A 19855-nucleotide genomic window follows, 5' to 3' on the forward strand; every position below is an offset into this window, starting at 1 on the left:
ATTATCAATCAGTCCTCTAACACTTAAGACATATAAAAGCAGAATGACATGATATTCAAGTATTAGGAAAGCTAGTTCCCATTTACATAATATATATATTTTTTCCTAATTATAGAATTTTTTTCCCTTGCTCTCCAAGTGCTTAATACATATATCATACATTTTTGACATAATTTCCTCTCATAATTCTGATACCTGTTATTTTTTTTTTCAGTTTCTCATACTAAAAAGGTACAATAAAATTCTCAAATCCAAGATTATTGTGATTTTATCAATGAACAGAAAAAAATATCCAGCCTAACTAGTAAAGGAAGAATATCAATTTAAAATAATGATGAGATGTGTTATTTTACTTTTGGAATTTACAGAGATTTTTTTTTTTAAGTGAAAAAGAAACAATGTTGATTTTGACTATGAGAATGTGATTTTTAAAAAATTTTTATAAGAGTTTATTTCAGCCAAACTGATGATACATGCTGAGGAACAAGATCTCAAATTCTCCCAAGAATGTAAATTTTTGGATTTAAGTAGAATTGAATAAAAGGATATTGTAGCTTCTTGAAGTAAACAAATTTGAAAACCTAAATATGTAATAATGAATTTATTAAATAAATTATATAATTTTTACTATTATGTAGTCATTAAAACCATTAAAGAAGACTGTTAATGGAATGGAAAGATATTTAATGGATTCTGAAGATAAAACAGATTCCTTGATAGTGTATTATAAAAATTGAGTGTATATATGTACCTTTAAAAAACACCTAAATCTACTGCAAAAATATTAACAGTGATTATCTCTGAGTGGTAGGAATATAAATTATTTTAAAAATATTTTATATGTCTGTATTTTATAAACTTATAATGAGAGGAGTCATGTAGAATGATCAGGTTAGAAGAGGGATTAGATTATTCATTGAGTTAGCTTATTATATTTATCCTAGAGAATACTCAGAAGAGGATATAATAATTGCTTCAAATATTAGAAGAGCTTTTATATGGAATTGAGATGAGATACTCTGGATAACTTCAAATTGTGGTTCAACGTAGGGGAAAGTATCCTTGGATTTGTCAGATATTCTGATAAACCTTACAAACAGGCACTCTATGTAACACTAATGGAGGTAGTACACAGACCACATTTTAAGAACCAGGTAAAATTAAGCAAGATTTGTAGTGGCCAGAGAGAAAGTAATTAATAAAGAAGGACTCCCTAACTGTCCAAAGATGGAAACTCATGGTTTTAACCTCTTACCTTCAGTAGGGATCTTCCCCCGAAGCTTCACAGTCAAATATTTGACTGCCTGCTAAACATCTCTGCATATTCAGATGTTAGAGCAATTCTATCATCCCACCACCACAACCACCCAAAAGTTTCTCTTTTGTGTGTTCTCTTTGAGTTGACAACATAGCCTACCAATTCTCACCCAAATGTGGGTCATCTTTGATTCATCTCTCAAGTCCTTCAACCAATCATTCATAAAGCCCTTTCTGGTCTGCCTCCTGAATTTTCATTAAATCACTTCTCTCATTCCCATCCCTGCCACATCTAGTGCCTCATCTCTCTCCTTTGTAACCTCACCTTCACTACTATATAGGCTTTCTCAATTGGTCTCCTCACCTCTACTTTTTTTTTCTTCTGAAATAAATATCTTCATACTGCCACTAAAGAGATCTGTCTAAAATTTTAGCAACCTCACTGTGATATTCAGGAGTTCCAAGCCCTTCAGTGCCTTTCCCAATCTCCTCAGGATAAAATGCAAGTTCTTTCATGTGGCACATACAAGATTTTTCATGACTAGCCCATCTAGCCCCTGCCTCCCTGTTATTTCATCTCTTCCCACGTCCTGCATCCTACAGTAACACACTTAGGTGATCACTCGCTACCACGTACAGACCATGCTATTTCTCCTCGCTTCTGCCAGTGCTGCCCTCTCTGCCTGGAATTCCGTCCAAGTTGTAATAACATGCCTAACTTGTATTCTTTGTTTCAGATTCAAATTTTTCCAAGCCCACTCTCTCAGGAGGATGGGGTACCTCTCCTCAGTGTGTTCATTTTTCTCCTCACAAACCTTATTACTTCACTGAATTATATTTATTTGTGTTCTTGTCCCCATTTCTTCACACACGTACCCCAATTCTTTCCTTGAGGGCAAGGATCTATGTCTTTCTTATTTTTGTAGTTTCAGTTCAAAGTTTCTGGCACATGGGTCCCCAAGTGAGCAAATAAAATCCCTACTATCAATTGTGTACAACACAGGAACAGTAAGTACCATCTGATAGACAGGTTTGATCTAACAGCCCTTTGTACCTGGATGTTGATTCATTAAAATTGCCTTCTTTGTTCCTCAGGAAAAAATTGGTTTCTCTTATATTTTCTCACCTCTACTCCTTTATTCTTGCAAAAGGAAAATAAATCTTTAAAATATCAACTATTACCAGTTTAGTGATTTATTTGGAAGGGGGAATAGAAATTTTCAGATTATAATACCTATTACTGCTTCATCATTAAAGAAAGGTATACTTATAATTACTTTAAAATGGAAGCTGTGCTGTATATTATAAAGTGTATATTTGTTCTAGACTTACTAGCTAAGTTTTGTCCAAGTTTGGGAGAAGTTATATATTAGAACATTTGAGAGCAGTTATGTATTAGAACATATATATTTAACACACGATATTATGAAGACTTATGTTTCTTCAATTCTAGCATATCCCTTTACCTTCAGTAAATTACTTAATCTCTTTGAACACTTGACATTTCTGTCTCTACAGTGCAGATAATCCTCATTACCCAGTCTTGATTTCTTTGAAGTGCAAAATGAGAAATTGGGTATGAAAGCAGGTGGGAAAATATAAAGCAGCATACAAACAAAGTGGTAGTTAGTGTTCAGAGGAAGTCTTATGTATTTTGATATTACATTAAAATAGTATTTTGGCTTTTCTCATTTGGAAGGAGTTGAAAAGGGGCTGGGGAAGATTTGTGGTTTTTTTCTTTTTAAGAATATTAATCATTAGTTTCTTTCACAGCGATGAAGTACTTACCTAGCAGAAAGGTCATCTTTTTGCTGCTAAAACATTGCTTTACACTGAACAAGAGTGCTCCCTAGAAGGCATCTGTGATGGTAATTTTTTTCCGTGTTCGACACCATAGGTATCTATGCCAGCAGCGCATGCAACATCATCTGCTCCCACCGTCACATTAGTACAGCTACCCAATGGGCAGACAGTTCAAGTCCATGGAGTTATTCAGGCGGCCCAGCCATCAGTTATTCAGTCTCCACAAGTCCAGACAGTTCAGGTATGTGTATAAAAAGTTCTGCATCTGCTTTCATAACTGTTTATAGCCATATCGCTCTCCTTTTATTAATTATAAAAATAGAAACATATATAGTTTAGAGTTTTTATTTTACTTTATTTAGTTTTATTTTACTTTAAAGGAATATTTTGCATCTGTGTAGTCAATGTATGTAGAGGAACATACATACACGAGAATAGACGTATAAGAAAATATCTTTCTTAAGCTGTAGAAGAATAAGAATTGATTGGGGAAAATCATTAAGTACATGGGATAAAGTAGAAATGTTTGGGAGAGACTAAGACTGATATACCTCAGTTAAGGAAAATTGAGATACAAAAACAGTAACTGTAATTATTTTCTAAACGTGCAATTGGGAAAAAAACACTTGTCAAAAATTAATAACCTTACCTAAGATACTTAAATTTAGAGATCCCATAAAGCATTTGTAAAACCAGCTATGTTTAGGGTTCTAAGTTGGAGTATATAACTTTGAAATTCAGAAAGTGCACCCTACTAGTCAGGGATTATATTACACATGTTACCTTATTCTTGGGAGAGATTGTACCTTTGGGTTGGATCCAAAGGAATTAAAGGCACATAGACCTCTGAAGGTGACTGCTCTACTTAATTGTAGGGAAGACCTAGAGCAGTATACAACAGTATACATTTGCAATGAGCTTATTGAAGAAAAAGAAAAAGATTTGAACATTCATTCAAGTAGGCCATAACCCCAGCCTCCCATTTCATATTTTTTGCTTCACAGTCTTCCTGTAAGGACTTAAAAAGACTTTTCTCCGGAACTCAGGTGAGTCCTAGGTCCTAGATTTGGAGAGAACTATTTTTAGAAAGGAAGGTGAGAAATTATTCTTTATGTCTGTCCTTTACAAACATGGAATTCAGGCTTGAATAAAAAACCCTAGAGATCTTCTAGGTCTAGGCCAAACTTGTTCCTTACCTAGCCGTTAGTCTATTGCTTAATTTCCTTATATATCCTTTCTCCCCACCTCCAAATGGTTGTCCATCATTACTCTAACACTTTCAAAGGAAAGACGCTCTATCTCCTAAGGTAATCGATTTATAATTAGGAGTAATTGCTAAAAAATTCTTCCCTGTGATAAACCAGAATATGCCTTTCTATAATTTTACCTGGTGGACCCAGTTCTATCCTCAGAAACTATTTAACCAAGTTTAATTCCTGTCCTGTTGGACTACTTCCTATTCCCCCTCTCCCGCCCTCTTCCCATTTAAAAAGAAAAAGTCCAGACTAAACAATGGCCTATTTTTCCATAGCCACTTATTATATGGTATAGCTTTGATTGCTCATCACCATCTGTTTTCTCGTGGGTGACCTGTTGTGTTTTTACTGAGTATGGTAGCCAGACTGATTGATATTTGTAGAGGGGAGAAGTGCCTCCTTTGTCCTGGAAGCATTCTGTGAACATCGAAAGGACATGTTAGATTTTGTCAGCCATAATATACTATTGGGTATTGAGCTGCTGTTACCCATCTCTGCTTCATTCTGTCCTTGAGATTTTGGTTTGCTTAAACACTTAGTGGAAAAAAAGAATCTTTTCATGTGAATCATTAAATTGTATGAATTTCCATATTGAAAGATACTGGGATGGGAATTTGTTACCACGTAGGAGACAGTGTTGTCCAGGTAAAGACTAAAGAATTTAATGTTTCTGTGGAATCACACTGACTGAGTTATACTCTCCTATCCTATCAGTTGTTTCTTGTTCTCATTGACTGTTACCTTACTATTCTCCATACTATGCCATTACTCATTCCCTACTTATATCTTCTTCTTGATAATAGTGGAAAGAACCTGCTAGTCAGAAGACTAGATTCCAAACCTCACATTAATCTTTTTCTTTTTCACTTATAGTAGTAGGAGATCTATCTGTAAAGAGCACACAAAAATTACCAAATTATAGCCACAAAATTTAAGATTACAACTTTTGGTTATAATAGATGATGCTTAATTCTTTGCTGTATTCTTCATTTTAATCTTTACTTTGCAGCAATAATAATAATAATAATAATTTGGACTTAGGGGTTATACAGCCCTTAACTATAGAAATGTATTCATCTTTCTAAGAACACATTTTCCATTAAGGTGAGCTCTGCTTACAATTGAAAGCATCAATTCTACAAATAGAGACACAAGTATAGTATTTTTTCCTTTAAAGGGCCTAAACCATGGAGACTCTATTAAACTTTAATAGTCACTTCAGCTGGTTAAGAGTGATTAGCATTAATAACTAGGAACTAGTGTACATCAGAAGAGGTGATCAAGCAAGGAGAGAAATGGCCCGTCAGACTTCTATATGAGAGACTATTAGTATTCCAGAACAGCATTTCCAAAATATATAAGGTACAACTCTCAGGTGTTAGAGTAAGATATTAGGTCTCTGTTTATATTTTTTTAATCTAAGAATGTTAGAAACTAAGCTGTTTTAATATTTCATATATGGCTTGCCATTGGTGCCCTACCTTTATCCGTGTGTGTGTGTGTGTGTACATATGTATGAGTCAGATCTCACAGATTATGTGAGGAGAATCCCCCAAAACAATGGGAGTGACAGAAATGTATAGAGACTAACAGTGGCATCCCCACTTTTCATTTGTTGGTTTTGAATGCATTTTTAATACAGTGCAGTTTAAATATGTCAGACAGAGGGCTTATGGATTGTTACCTTAAACTATTACGTTCATTGCTTCAGTAAATTTTTATTGATCACATGCTATGTGCCAGTCATCCGTCTAGGCTCTTTGACTGACAGCAGTGAACAAATAATACTTCTCTATTCTCATGAAGATCACATTTAAGCAGAGACAATGAAAAAATATGTCAGGTGAGGATAAGAGTTGGGAAGGAAGTTGGTTAAAGCAGGGGAAAGGGATAGAGAATGATTTGGGGAGCAGGGAGTTCTAATTTATGTCAGGTGTTCAGGGAACGTGATGAGCCCAAGGCAGTGAAGGAGGCTAACCCATACAGGTGAAGCCGGTCCACAGGCTCGGAAGTGAGAGTATGCTTCACATATCAAAGAATAGCAAGAAGATATGGTGCAGAGAGTGAGCAAAGGGGAGAGTGATTGGAGACGAAGTTTTTGATAGAATCTTTATAATTGTAATGTGATGGGAGCAACAATAAAAATCTCTTGTACACCAGAGATTCAGTGGTTATCATGTAGCAATATGAGTTATCTAACGTAAGAATGAGTTTGTTTTTCACCTAAGCCAAGTGTTCCAAAGTTTCCACTATTTTTAATGATGACAAGCAAGGACTTGAAAGGGATTATATCACCTATTTGGGAGGAGGGGAAATTTCCTTTCTGGGAGAAAATGACATGTATGTGAGAGTAACTGCTTTTTGAAAGAAACATGTGCTATGGAGAGAACATTTTGGAAATAAAAGTTTAGAAATGTTTACGTACTTTTTTTATTAACTGCAAACAGCATAAATTTATATACTTTTAAAACCTGGAAATAGAATTTTCTAAAACTATTCAGAAGTCTTCTAGAGTTTTAATAGGTGTTGAACTTACCTGTTGAAATATGAAATTATAACACCGTTAATTAGCATACAGTAACTGAGGGCCAGGGAGATGAAAATGTACTAGGTAAATCTCATCAAAAGTTTATATGATTGATAGATGAAAATGAAAATTGTTTTATTCAGTAAGCTATCTTTAAGATTTTGTTTTCTGCTATAAATAACACTTAAAATTTACAAATAAGAAATTTGTGTGCTTATGTAAATTTTCCTTATTTATAAGGGAGATCTGCAGATCAAAACAGTTTGGCGATCATTGCTCTAGAGTTTTACTAAACTACTTGATCCAGTGACTAAAAAACTACCTAAACCATGAGTGTGAACTCGACCCAAGAAAAGTACTTTAGTTTCCAGGGAACCGCATATAATTTAAGAAAACATCTAATATTACCATTGCTTTGGTTTTCGCTGATATTTTATTTTGAAATTTCAAAAAACCTCAAAATAGGACGTTCTCCTCCCCCCCCATATAAATAGGAAGTGTGGGTTTAAAAGAAAGTTGAGAATGTAGATATAAAACTTCACAAATACAGTGGTGATTTGGCTTCCTTAAAATTTTGACTTATTTAATCTTAAGTGGCCAAAGAGAAAGACCTGTTTAAGGAACTCAGGAAGGGGCTTATGAGAGATGACAGGTGGTGAGGCATCTGTGTCAGTGAGGTGTGAGAGAAGTCTGTGATACTTAAACGGGGTATCATTTCCATAGGGTTGTTGCTAGTCTATTGAATATATATTAAACTATGATAGTTATTTGCAAAAAGGATTTTTGACATGGTTTTTGTTTGTCTAAGAAATGTGGGACCACTGAGTGGTTTTTGGCTTTGTTTTCTGGGTTTTTTTGGTAGGTAACCCGTAGAAATTGGCTTCATAGCTCTCAGTAATTACTATATAGTGGTAAATTAATTATTCTGTCTGAATTGACAAAATCTTTTATTAGATCGGGGGACAGGGGTGGTTTTTTTTCTCCTAAGAGCAATGAGCACTGAGTTTAAATCAAAATCAAAGGTTATATATAAAAAAGCAACATTAATTCATTTCATTTTGAAACTAGCCTATGGGTCGTTTATGTAGCATGTTTTAAAGATGTTTTCATGACTTTCAACTTGGGAAGAGTGTGCCTAAGACACTGTATGTCCTTAAAAGAAAGATGTAAGGATGAAGGTCAAAGAAAGAAGGCAGAAAGAACAATAAAGGAACTAATGTTCTGAGAAGTATTAATGCAGTTAAACACCTGTCACAGTACTATCCACTTTGAGTTCAGCTTTGTTATTCCTTGAAATTCTGACCTTCTACTGAGGCCTTTTCATAGCTCCTCATCATCTATGAGAAAGTCTGTGCAGACTTTGCTGAGTGGGCTACTTAAAGCAGCTACAGATCAGTGGGAAATTGTTCTGTGGGCTCCTTTGGCAGTAACTACAGCATTATTACTTTGCAGAGAATCACAGACTAAATTCAGCATGGCCCATCATTTTATCTGTCATTTCTGGATTCCTTAAGTGTTACTTGTTAAATTTTAGGTCTTTGAGACTACACTCTTACACTTTAAAGTGTTTGGATGAGGCATATTACTTTATTATAGGTATATTTTGTGAACATTATCAGATTTCCATAATTTCATTATCAAGTGAGTGCATATCTCAAAGCCCTGTCAAAACGAATGCCCATTCTCCAGAACCCCTAGGCTCAGACCACATACAGAGTACCTTTGGGATTTCTCAAGTTCCTCTGAATGTGTTTTTTCTTTTTGCCATTGCCGTAAATTGTGACCTGGAGCTAACCCACACAGACCCTTTTGCCTTGGTTAAATCTGATTCTCACTCTGACAGCGTCATGCACACCTGGTTCAGGAAAGAGCAAGAGGGTCTTAGTAGACTCGGGAAACTTGGGAGTACAGATCTGACAGAGAAGTTTGCCTAAGTGAGAGAACTTCTAGTCTAAAAATGGTCTAAAAACACCTTTGGGTTGCTGCTTCTGACAAAACTGGTTTGAGATTGGAACCAATAGAGTACTGACACTTACAAGGATGTCTAAAACTGAGACACCACGTACTGACAGTTGCTTCACTGCTTCTTAGTTTTGTGACTTGGGTACGTTATTTAACCTCTTCGTGCCTTAGTCCTTCCATCTATAAAATGGATATAGTAATTGTACTCATCCAGTAGCTAATGTTACTGTATTAGCAAGTATTAAGTAATATAACACATTTATGCTTTAGCAGAGCAACTGGCACGTAGTAAGTTGTCGGTAAATGCTAGTTAGTATTATTATCCCATGTAAAATCTTTATTCAACTTACCATCATTACTTTTCAGTCCAAGGATACTTTCCAGAAATGCAGTTGTTTACCTTGAGTGTTTGCTTAATAAAAATTGTAAAGCCACCTTTGAAGCATTCTACATGAAGCAGAGAGCTTCTTCCTAACTTGCTAGAAACAACCACCAGGAACATGGTGGGGATCACCAATCTTATTTGTACAATTGTAAATATATTCACATGTGTTCACACAGTAAAGGAAAATAGTTGTATAGTCACTATATAGACTTATGACCAAGTATTTAGTCATTTATTCTTTCCTTCATGTCAGAAACTTTATTTTACTTGGTAGTTTTTTCCTAACAAACTCTAAAAAAAACAACAGACAGGTAATATTAGTGCATTCAGAATTGATTACATGAAGTCCTAAAAGAGACTAAGCTGAATTTGGCTATCACAAAAGTTTCATTTTGACAAAATTTTTAGGTCCTCTGGCTTACAGAATAAGTAAAGAGACAAGGAAAATGATTGGTGTGGTTATTTCTCATAAAAACTAATTTTTTTAATCTAATGAATCATGTGTAAAGTTTATATATGTTCTTTTATGTTTGACTTTTTAAAATTCATAAAAATTGTATGGGAACTAAATTTGATTATCAAGATAAAGTTCTTCTTTATTTTCAGATTTCAACTATTGCAGAAAGCGAAGATTCACAGGAGTCAGTGGATAGTGTAACTGATTCCCAAAAACGAAGAGAAATTCTTTCAAGGAGGCCTTCCTACAGGTATGAAATTTAATAGTTGTTAAAAGACTTTCGAATCAGAGATGTCTGAAGACCAATTAGCTGCTCAGTTCAGGACCACATAGCTTATTAATCTTCATCTTGAGTTACTTCTCTCAAAATAAATTGAAGCTTATCATATAGAATAAGAGCACTTCTTACTCAGCACAGTCCTGGAAAAACACTGATATTTTTTTCTGCTTCTGTTTCTGTGGATTATGCCGCCTGCTGCTTTTCTGTTAAAAAGTTTGGAATACATTTGATAAGGTTGTAGCATTTTCCAGTTACGTGTCAGTTCTGAGACTATACTATTTATCTACTTAGCAACACGTTTGCAAACCATTTCCGTACCATTGTTTATTAATTTAATAGTTGTTTCAGGGTGATGTTTTGTGGGTATCCCTTAGTTTTAGGAGCACCTTACTGTAGTTTTTTTATTCATCTGTAGAAATTGCCTGGTCCATGCCTTGCCTCCAAGATGAACCAAAACCATTTTTTGTTTTTTGAATATTATTATATATTAGTTTCAGGTGTACAGCATAGTGGTTAGACATTTATATACTTTATGAAGTGATCCCCCCAATTAGTCTAGTACCCACCTGGCACTATAGTTGTTGCAACATTATTGACTATATTCTCTATGCTATACTTTACGTCCCTGTGACTATTTTGTAACCGCCAATTGGTATTTTTTAATCTCCCTTGTATCTTTTTCACCCAGCCCTCCAGACCCGCTCCCCTCTAGCAACCATCAGTTTGTTCTTTGCATTTATGAGTCTGTTTTTTGTTTGTTTGTTCATTCTGTTCTTTAGATTCCACATATAAGTGAGATCATATGGTATCTGTCTTTCTCAGTCTGACTTATTTCACTTAGCCTAATACCCTCTAGGTCTATCCATGTTGTCGCAAATGGTAAGGTTTCGTTCCTTTTTAAGGCCGAGTAATATTGCATTGTATATATGTACCATGTTTTCCCAAAAATAAGACCTAGCCGGACCATCAGCTCTAATGCATCTTTTGGAGCAAACATTAATAGAAGACCCGGTCTTATTTTAATGTAATATAAGACCAGGTGTCACATCACATCACAACACAACACAACACAACATTAACATAACATATAAAACACCAGGTCTTATATTAATGTTTGCTCCAAAAGACGCGTTAAAGCTGATGGTTCAGCTAGGTCTTATTTTCGGGGAAACACGGTACCACAATTTCTTTATCTATTGATGAGAACTTGGGTTGCTTCCATATCTTGGCTATTGTAAATCGTGCTGCAGTGAACATAAGGTGTATATATCTTTTCAAATTAGAGTTTCGGATTTTATTGGGTAAACACCCAGAAGTGGAATCACTGAGTCATAAGGTAGTTCTATTTTCAATTTTTTGAGGAACCTCCAAACTGTTTTCTTTAATGGCTGCACGAGTTTGCAGTCCCAGTAATGCACAAGGGTTCCCTTTTCTCCACATCCTTGTCAACACTTGTTATTTGTTGATGTATTGACAGTAGCTATCCTGACAAGTGTGAGGTGATGTCTCATTGTGGTTTTAGTTTGCATTTCTCTGATGAGTAGTGACGATTATTTTTTCATATGTCTATTGGCCATGTGTCTGTCTTCTTTGGAGAAATGTCCATCCAGGTCTTCGGCCTATTTTTCAGTTGGATTTTTTTCTTTCTTTTTTTTTTTCTTGGTATTTTTATGAGTTCTTTATAAATTTTGGATATTAACCCCCTATCAGATATATCATTGGTAAATATCTTCTCCTATTCAGTATGTTGTCTTTTTGTTTTGTTGATGGTTCCCTTTGCTATGTGAAAACAATTTTGATGTAGTCCCATTTGTTTTTTCGTTTGTTTCCCTTGCCCAAGTAGATGGATCAGAAAAGTATCACTAAGAACAGTGTCTGAAGAGTTTATGCCTATGTTTTCTTCTAGGAGTTTTATGGTTTTAGGTCTCACATTTAAGTCTTTAATCCATTTTGAGTTTATTCTTGTATATGGTATAAGAAGATGGTCCAGCTTCATTTTTTTGCATGTATCTGTCCAGTTTTCCCAACACCATTTATTGAATAGGCTGTCTTTACCCTAGTGTATGTGTTTTGCCTCCTTTGACATAGATTAAATGACCATATGGGCATGGGTTCATTTCTAGGCATTCTATTCTGTTCCATTGATCTATGAGTCTTTTTTTATGCCAGTACAATGCTGGTTTGATTACTGTAGCCTTGTAGTATAGTTTGATATCAGGTAGCATGATACCTCCAGTTTTCTTCTTCTTTCTCAAGATTGCTGTAGCTATTTAGGGTCTTTTGAGGTTCCATGTAAATTTTAAAATTATTTGTTCTCGTTCTGTGCAAAATGCCATAGGCATTTTGATAGGGATTGCATTGAATCTATAGATTGCTTAGGGTAGTATAAACATTTTAACCATGTTAATTCTTCCTATCCATTAACACAGTATATTCTTCCATTTATTTGTGTCTAATTCAGTTTCTTTCTTCAGTGTCTTACAGTTTTCTGAGTACAGGTCTTTTACTTCCTTGGTTAAATTTATTCCTAGCTTGTTTGTGTTTTTCTGTTTTTGTTTTTTTTTCCATGCAATTATAAATGGCATTGTTTTCTTAATTTTCTGACAGTGTATTGGTGTATAAAAGTGTAACCAATTTCTGGATATTAATTTTGTATCCCACAACTGGACTAAATTTATTTATCAGTTCTAATAGTTTTTTGGTGGGGTCTTTCAGTTTCTCTGTTATGATATATAGTATCATAACATCTGCAAACAATGACAGTTTTACTTATTCCTTTCAAACTTGGATACTTTTTATTTCTTTTTCTTGTCTGATTGCTCTGGCTGGGACTTCCAATACTGTGTTGAATAAAGGTGGTGAAAGTGGGTATCCTTGTCTTGTTCTTGATCTTAAGGAGAACGCTTTTAGCTTGTCCTCATTGAGTATGTTAGCTGTGGGTTTGTCTTATATGGCCTTTATTATGTTGAGGTATGTTCCCTCTATTCCTACTTTACTGAGAGTTTGTATCATAAATGGACACAGGATTTTGTCAAATGCTTTTTGTGCATCTATTGATAATGACTGATTTTTATCTTTTGTTTACATTGTGTATCACGCTAATTGATTTGCAGATATTAAACCAACCTTGCATCCCAGGAATGAATCCCACTTGATTGTGGTGTATATTTTTTAATGTATTGCTGAAATCGGTTTGCTTATGTTTTGTTGAGGATTTTTGTATCTATGTTCATCAGGGATATTGGCCTTTTGTTGTTGTTTGTAATGGCTTTGTCTGGTTTCAAACCATTTTATTTTTTTATATTTTTATTTTTTAATTTTTCTTAGTTTTTTAAAGATTTTATTGGAGTAGGGAAACAGGACTTTATTGGGTAACAGTGTGTACTCCCAGGACTTTTTTCCAAGTCAAGTTGTTGTCCTTTCAATCTTAGTTATGGAGGGCGCAGCTCAGCTCCAGGTCCAGTTGCCGTTGTTCGTTGCAGGGGACGCAGCCCACCATCCCTTGTGGGAGTCCAGGAGTTGAACCGGCAACCATGGGTTGAGAGCCCACAGGCCCATGTGGGAATCTAACTGGCAGACTTTGGAGTGAAGAGCACGGAGCTCCAACCACCTGAGCCATCGGGCCAGCCCCTCAAATCCATTTTTTTTATATGTAGAAATTGGCTTCATATTTAAAATCTCCAGGAAGAGCAATTTTACAAACTTTCATAAGCTTACTTAAGAGTTTAATAAACTTCAAACTTATAATATTCTTTGTTATTAGTCTAAATTATTTTATTTGTATTTTTATTTTTCAAAGCGATGGTTAATATTTTTTCCACTATCTTCACAATTGAATTAAGAATCCTAAGTGAATATCAATAAATTGATTTTGAGGTCTTAAGAAATTTTATATTACCAAGAATGTGTTGTATGCATTTATACTCATAAGTTCTTTTTTAAATATAGCTAGTTTTAGATTTTAACATTGAAGTACATCTCATGTTAGTATGTAACACATTTGATCCTGAAGCACATCCAACCAGCTATTAAGAAACAGCCATGTGGTTTGTCTGTATATAAATTCTATGCAAATCTTAGCTGTAAACCTTATAAATATGAGCTGTATGTTGAAAAAAAATCTTTTGTTTGCCTTAATTGACTTGTAGCCTATATCCCAGAAAATATCATTTTAATAATAACACCTTAATTAATAATCAAATAGAAGATGCCTGAAACCACACATATGTAGAGAAAGGGCTACTTTTTTGAAAGATGATGGTATCTTCCCTTACAGTCAAACTTCCACAGTGGGGTACCATTATTTTGTTTTAAGTTTATGAATTCTTGACACCTAGCCTATAACAAGATCTCTAATAACAAAGTCCTTACGATATGCTTGTGAGGTTGGAAAAATGGGGATTAATTGATAATGCAAGATGGGTTTTTATTGGAACAACCCAGCTTTAATTTATACCTAGAGGAAGTCCTTGAAGAGCTCTCACTTAATCTCACTTGCCTTGGTATTTTATTAGCAACTTAGCTGAAAAACATAGAAGCCATGCTTATCAAACTTGCAAATGACAAAACCTTAACAGGTAAGTATCCTAATGGATGGGAGCATAAGTACTTTTAAAGATCATAGCAGCCAAGGGAAAAAGACTGAAGTAGGATGAAACTTGAGTTTAAAATCTGTTATTTAAAGGATAGGATTCTGAGTAAATTCATTTTTAGAAGATAATTATGTTCTTTAATTATTACTGGTGGGATATAGTTGCAAAAAAAGCCTGAAAAGCTACATTGGTAAGAACCTAGAGTCTAGATTAAGGGAAGGAATTACAGTTGACCCTTTAACAATGTAGGTTTGAACTGCGGGTCCACCTATACGCAAATTTTTCCAGTGGACCCATGCAGTTTAAACCCATGTTGTTCAAGGGTCAGCTAACAGTTGGGAATCCTCATACACAGAGGTCTGACTTAAGTTATAGCAGATTTTTTCGACTGCACAGGCAGTCAGAGTCCCTCACCCTGTCGTTCAAGGGTCAATGTTAGTAATTTCGCTGCTTGGACCACATGTGGAATGGACTTTAAGAGAAAGTGAACTGTATCTCCAAGGATAAAATGACCAAGGTGGTCTGGAGCATCTGGAAACTGGAAAGAGAAGGCTAAGAATGATCACTGGCCTCATGCAAAAGAGAGATAGATTTATTTGCAGGCAGATCTAGAGTAGTCGTTTTCAAACTTTTTTTTAACCACAATCCACAATAAGATATATATCTTTACAGTTCTCTATATACCTATATACAGTTATACATATTCTTATATACATACAATTACACATTCTTATATAAATATACTTAGGTGTATGTCTGTATGTACAGATATACACATCTGTATATGTACCTTTATCTAGGCCTCTGAAGCAAAAATTCCACAAAACAGTACTTATGTGTGATGTTCGGCTATTTTTTGTTGCTTTTGTTGGTTGTAACATACTTGTTTTCATGGCTCAAATAGGGGTTTTGACCTCAGTATGAAAAACCTTGCTTTAGAAACCAGTATTACTTAAAATTTCATCCACAGATCAAACTGATAAATCTGCATCTGCCTAGAAGTGCAAATTCTTGGGCCCCTCCCCCATGCCTAATGAATTAGAATCTCGGGAAGGGAACCCAGGAGTCTGTATACCGTGCTCTTCAAGTGCTTCTTTGTAAGCTGAACGTTGAGAAACAGTGCTCCACAGCAGTGATATCCAAAAGTGTGATCTGTCCACAAACTGTTTACAATAGTTACGTTTCTCATTCACAAAGAGATAAAGAAGAGAAAATCATCCTTACAATAAGAATAGGTGTTTACTAAATGAAAACAGGCAGATATGGAAAAGAATAAGTAAAAAATCTTGGAAATGAGAAATACAAACCAGGGAATTAAAAAACAGTGACAAATCAGTAAGTGTGATAAACTAGATACAAGTAACTGATAAGAGAATTGGTGAACTGGAAGGGAACTGAGAAGGTAACTCAGAATGGAGAACAGAAATAGGTAGAAAATGTGAAAGACAGGTGAAATGTCATGGAGAATATAAATTCTTCAATAGTAGAATTTATAGAATTTCCAGAGGGGAAATTGAGAGAAAGAAAATGTTTCAAGAGATAATAGAGTATTTTTTAAAACGCCTGTAAAGGTAATTACACAGGTAAATATAAATACCAGGCTTATTGTAATTTTGCTTTGTAACTCCTCTTTTTTCCTATATTATTTGAAAGACAAATGCATAAAACAATAATTATAAATCTGTTAATGAGCAAACTGTGTATGAAGATGTAATTTGTGACGATAATATAAAGGCAGAGTTTTGATAGACTGTTAAAGCTAAGTTAGCAATTCAAACTCAATTGTTAGAAACTTAAGATGACTTAGGGTTTGTTTTTTTCCCTCTTCTGTGATTGTTATTCATTTGAAATACGATAAGGTTCACTTGTTTTGTTTGTATTCCATTTTTAGAATTTTCCCCTTCACTGGTATTTTGTTTTGAATATGTGAAACATTAACAAGGTTCCAAAAGTCACAATTGTACAAAAAATATATACACAGAAGTGCCCACCACTCATTTCTTCTTTTCTTACTTCTTTTTTTACTTTGCCACCTGACCCAGTAGAAAACTAATCTCATTAAACTGTCTTGTTTATCCTCTCTGGTTTTTTTTCTTGAACAGATGAGCAGATACATGTATATTTTCTTATGACACTTTCTTACACAAAAGTATCCATTTTTTTGATGAACCATAGTTTATTCAACCATTTTCCTGTGTGTAGGCATATAGATTGTTTCCAGTATTTTGCTGTTACAAACAGTGCTGTCATTAATAACTTTATGCATATGTATCTTTGTACTGTTGGAAGTACATCTTAAGGGTAAATTCTTAGAAGCAAGATTGCTGTGTAAACACATTTGGTTTTGTTAGATGATACCAAATTCCTTCCATTAGGGTTATGCAAATTTTATATTCCCAACAGTAGTGTATGAGTGTCTGTTTTTTTACAGCTTTGCTAACAGAACATATTGTTATACTTTCTTTATATCATCACCAATTATAGTTGAAAAGTTTAAAATCCGTTTTTGATCTTTTTTTATCCCCCTCAATTTTTAAGAGTTCTTTGTATATTGGGGATATTGGCCGTTTCTATGTAATACATATAAATATTTTCTCCTAGTATTGTTGATCATCTTTTGACTTTATTTATTTTTGGTGTTCTTTGCCATGCAAAAGGATTTCTTTTTGTCTAGTCAATTTTATTAAGCACTTCTTTACTTGTGCCTGGATTTTGAATCACAGTCTTTCTTTACATTTAAATGTGAATTTAAAGTCACATTTAAATGTAAATTTCTTTACATTTAAACTCAGAAAAATTCATCTGAGTTTATTCTAGTCCTTGTTTGGTTTCATTTTGACATAGATCTCTGGTCCTTTTTTAATTTACTCTTGTAAATTCTTTTATTTTAAACTTCTGTGGTAAGCACTAGCAGCTTTCTACCAGTTTTCTGATATTTTCCTGTTATTTGTATTTAGCCAATAAGTGTTACTTTTAATTAATATAATTTTATATTTTTCTAGGAAAATTTTGAATGACTTATCTTCTGATGCACCAGGAGTGCCAAGGATTGAAGAAGAGAAATCTGAAGAGGAGACTTCAGCACCTGCCATCACCACTGTAACGGTGCCAACTCCGATTTACCAAACTAGCAGTGGACAGTATAGTGAGTAGTAGATATTTCTGTTTTGGAAAATGAGATGAAAAACTAATGTCTGCATTCTCCTTAAAGGAATCATAAGTGCCAACTCTTTTCTCAGTCTCAACTGCCATTATTATATTTCCTTTACTGTTAAATATGCAAATTCTGTAAAAAGTACAGTAGTACCTCGGTTTTCAAACATCTTCGTTGACGAACATTTCGGTTTACGAATACCGTAAACCCAGGAGTAAATGCTTTGGTTTTTTAACACATCTCAGAAGTCTAACATGTCACACGGATCCTGAGGCCTAGGTGTTGGCTATTTTAGAACGTTTCAGAACTCGAACGGTCTTCTGGAACGGATTGCGTTCAAAAACCTAGATAACTAGACACACTGTATTTTCTTCAAGGTTTTCGGTAGGATTGTTCAAATATGTAAACTCTTTAGATGGCCCTTTGTTTTATGCAGATATTGGCTAGTTTTAGAAGTTTTTTGAACCACTACTTGAGAATTTTAGTCCTCATATAATATATGACGTTAATAGAGAACATAAGTTTTTTCAGATGAAAAAAAATCATTTTTTTATTATGTTTAAGGCCAAAATGGTGTCATTATTCATCTATTGTAACACTTCCTCTTTCCTTCTAGCATTTTAAAAATCATATTTAATGTTTCGTGATTGGGGTAGAGAGGTTTGGTTGCAGTCTACTAGTACATTCAATTATTCCTTTTAATATAAAAGGTAGTGTAGTGAATTATGATAATGGAAACGTAAGGACTGCTGAAATTAAGACCTTTTTTTTTTGCTCACAGCAAGCAAAGATTTCTTTTGCAAAATTACCAGTTTCCATTTCTGGTGATAGCTCCATCTGACACTTAGGTATCTCTACTTATCTGTCACCTAAATCTGTTATAAAGTACTTTGAGTTCCGCTTTTGTTTGATCAAAGGCATTTGTGTGAATGGTACTTTTTGTTCTTCTTCCAGGACCTTTTTGCCTCCCAAAATGCCTCACATACTGATTTCTTCATTTTGATTTGTTCATTAAATCCAGTACTGCGCATTATGTTTTCCCCTCTCCCTTCCTTAATTACAAATTAAATGTACACATTGAAACTCTTTTGCTGCATTAGTTTTCTAATGTCCTGAGGTGGCCAGTATCAGAAATATATATAAGTTTGACTCCCAAGTTAATAGTTATTCCAATTGCAGCTTAACCTTGATTTGCATAACTAATTTGCGTTCTAACTGTATTACAAACAAATTCCCCAGTCACAGGACTTTTAGCTCTCCCAAAGCTGAAACTTGATAGAGAAGGAAGGTATTTTTAACGAATCTTCTTGTCCACTCTGAAAGCTTAATAGAGTTCTGTCATCTTTTTCCTTCTTAAGTTCTTTGTTGGCAGGGATACACAGGTACTATCTATATACTTGTACGTGTGTAGTTTTTAGCTTTATAGCCAAATAATTTGAGTTATTCAAGACGTGTGTTCCAAGACATTGATGCATGACCTCTATTTTCCCCCTGCTTCAGCACGCCTAAGTGATATAGTATGCTCCTGTTAGTGACAGTGATTGCACTTAGTGCAGCGATTCGCGCTTCAACTAGAACGCATGCTTCTTAGGAAAGAAGCATATCAGAATCACAAATAACGAATTGAAGTTCAGAAAAGTAGATGTTTAATTCGGCACACTGCTCTCCTCTAGCAGCTGAAAATTGCTAGTTTTAAAAGGTTAATACTTTTAGAATTGTTAAAGCTTATTCATTATCTTTATACCTTATTCTCTGTATATATGGCCTTGATGGAACTGATTTAAAGTTATGTTCTTGTTTGTCATTAAGAATCAATATAATGACTACTTAGATATACAACAACATTTACATATTTCTTAACTTGTAAAACAAATATATGGTTGTGAAAATTCAAATGGTAGAGGTCCATAGTATTAATAAAAAGTAAAAATCATTTTCATCCCTCTCCAGTAGTAAGAGTTTGTTATATATCCTTCCATTCTTTTTCATTGTGTTTATGCATACACCTGTTATCATGTATTTTTGTGCAAGTGAGACCTACATTATTTGTATACCATAGACCAGGGGTGTCCAAACTGTGGCCCGTGGGCCAACTGCGGCCCACGATCCATTTTTTATTGGCCCTCAGCAAATTCCAAAAATATATTTAGTTTACTTAAATAAACCAGGTGAGTCAATACGT

The 19855-nt window shown here is 34.4% G+C and overlaps 2 protein-coding genes across 13 annotated transcripts in view; one reads left to right on the forward strand and one right to left on the reverse strand.

Annotated features, from left to right (window-relative positions):
* CREB1 (cAMP responsive element binding protein 1) overlaps positions 1-19855 on the forward strand; it is a 51995-nt gene that overhangs the window by 20412 nt on the left and 11728 nt on the right. For 5 of the 10 annotated variants that reach the window (XR_013993496.1, XM_081051019.1, XM_081051017.1 and 2 more), the window contains 4 exons: positions 3155-3301; positions 4065-4106; positions 9797-9897; positions 17522-17664. Coding sequence is in view for 8 of the 10 variants with exons in the window: in XM_081051019.1 (XP_080907145.1) it covers positions 3155-3301; positions 4065-4106; positions 9797-9897; positions 17522-17664 (433 nt within the window). In the remaining 2 variants the exon portion in view is untranslated. The remainder of the gene's footprint in view (positions 1-3154; positions 3302-4064; positions 4107-9796; positions 9898-17521; positions 17665-19855) is intronic. The other 5 variants (XR_013993495.1, XM_081051021.1, XM_081051024.1 and 2 more) reach the window with 1 other exon arrangement.
* The window catches only part of METTL21A (methyltransferase 21A, HSPA lysine), a 54333-nt gene that overhangs the window by 2364 nt on the left and 32114 nt on the right, over positions 1-19855 (reverse strand). The window lies entirely within an intron of this gene.

The sequence above is a fragment of the Rhinolophus hipposideros genome, assembly GCF_964194185.1.
Source record: "Rhinolophus hipposideros genome assembly, chromosome: 6".
In the NCBI taxonomy this organism is placed as follows: domain Eukaryota; kingdom Metazoa; phylum Chordata; class Mammalia; order Chiroptera; family Rhinolophidae; genus Rhinolophus; species Rhinolophus hipposideros.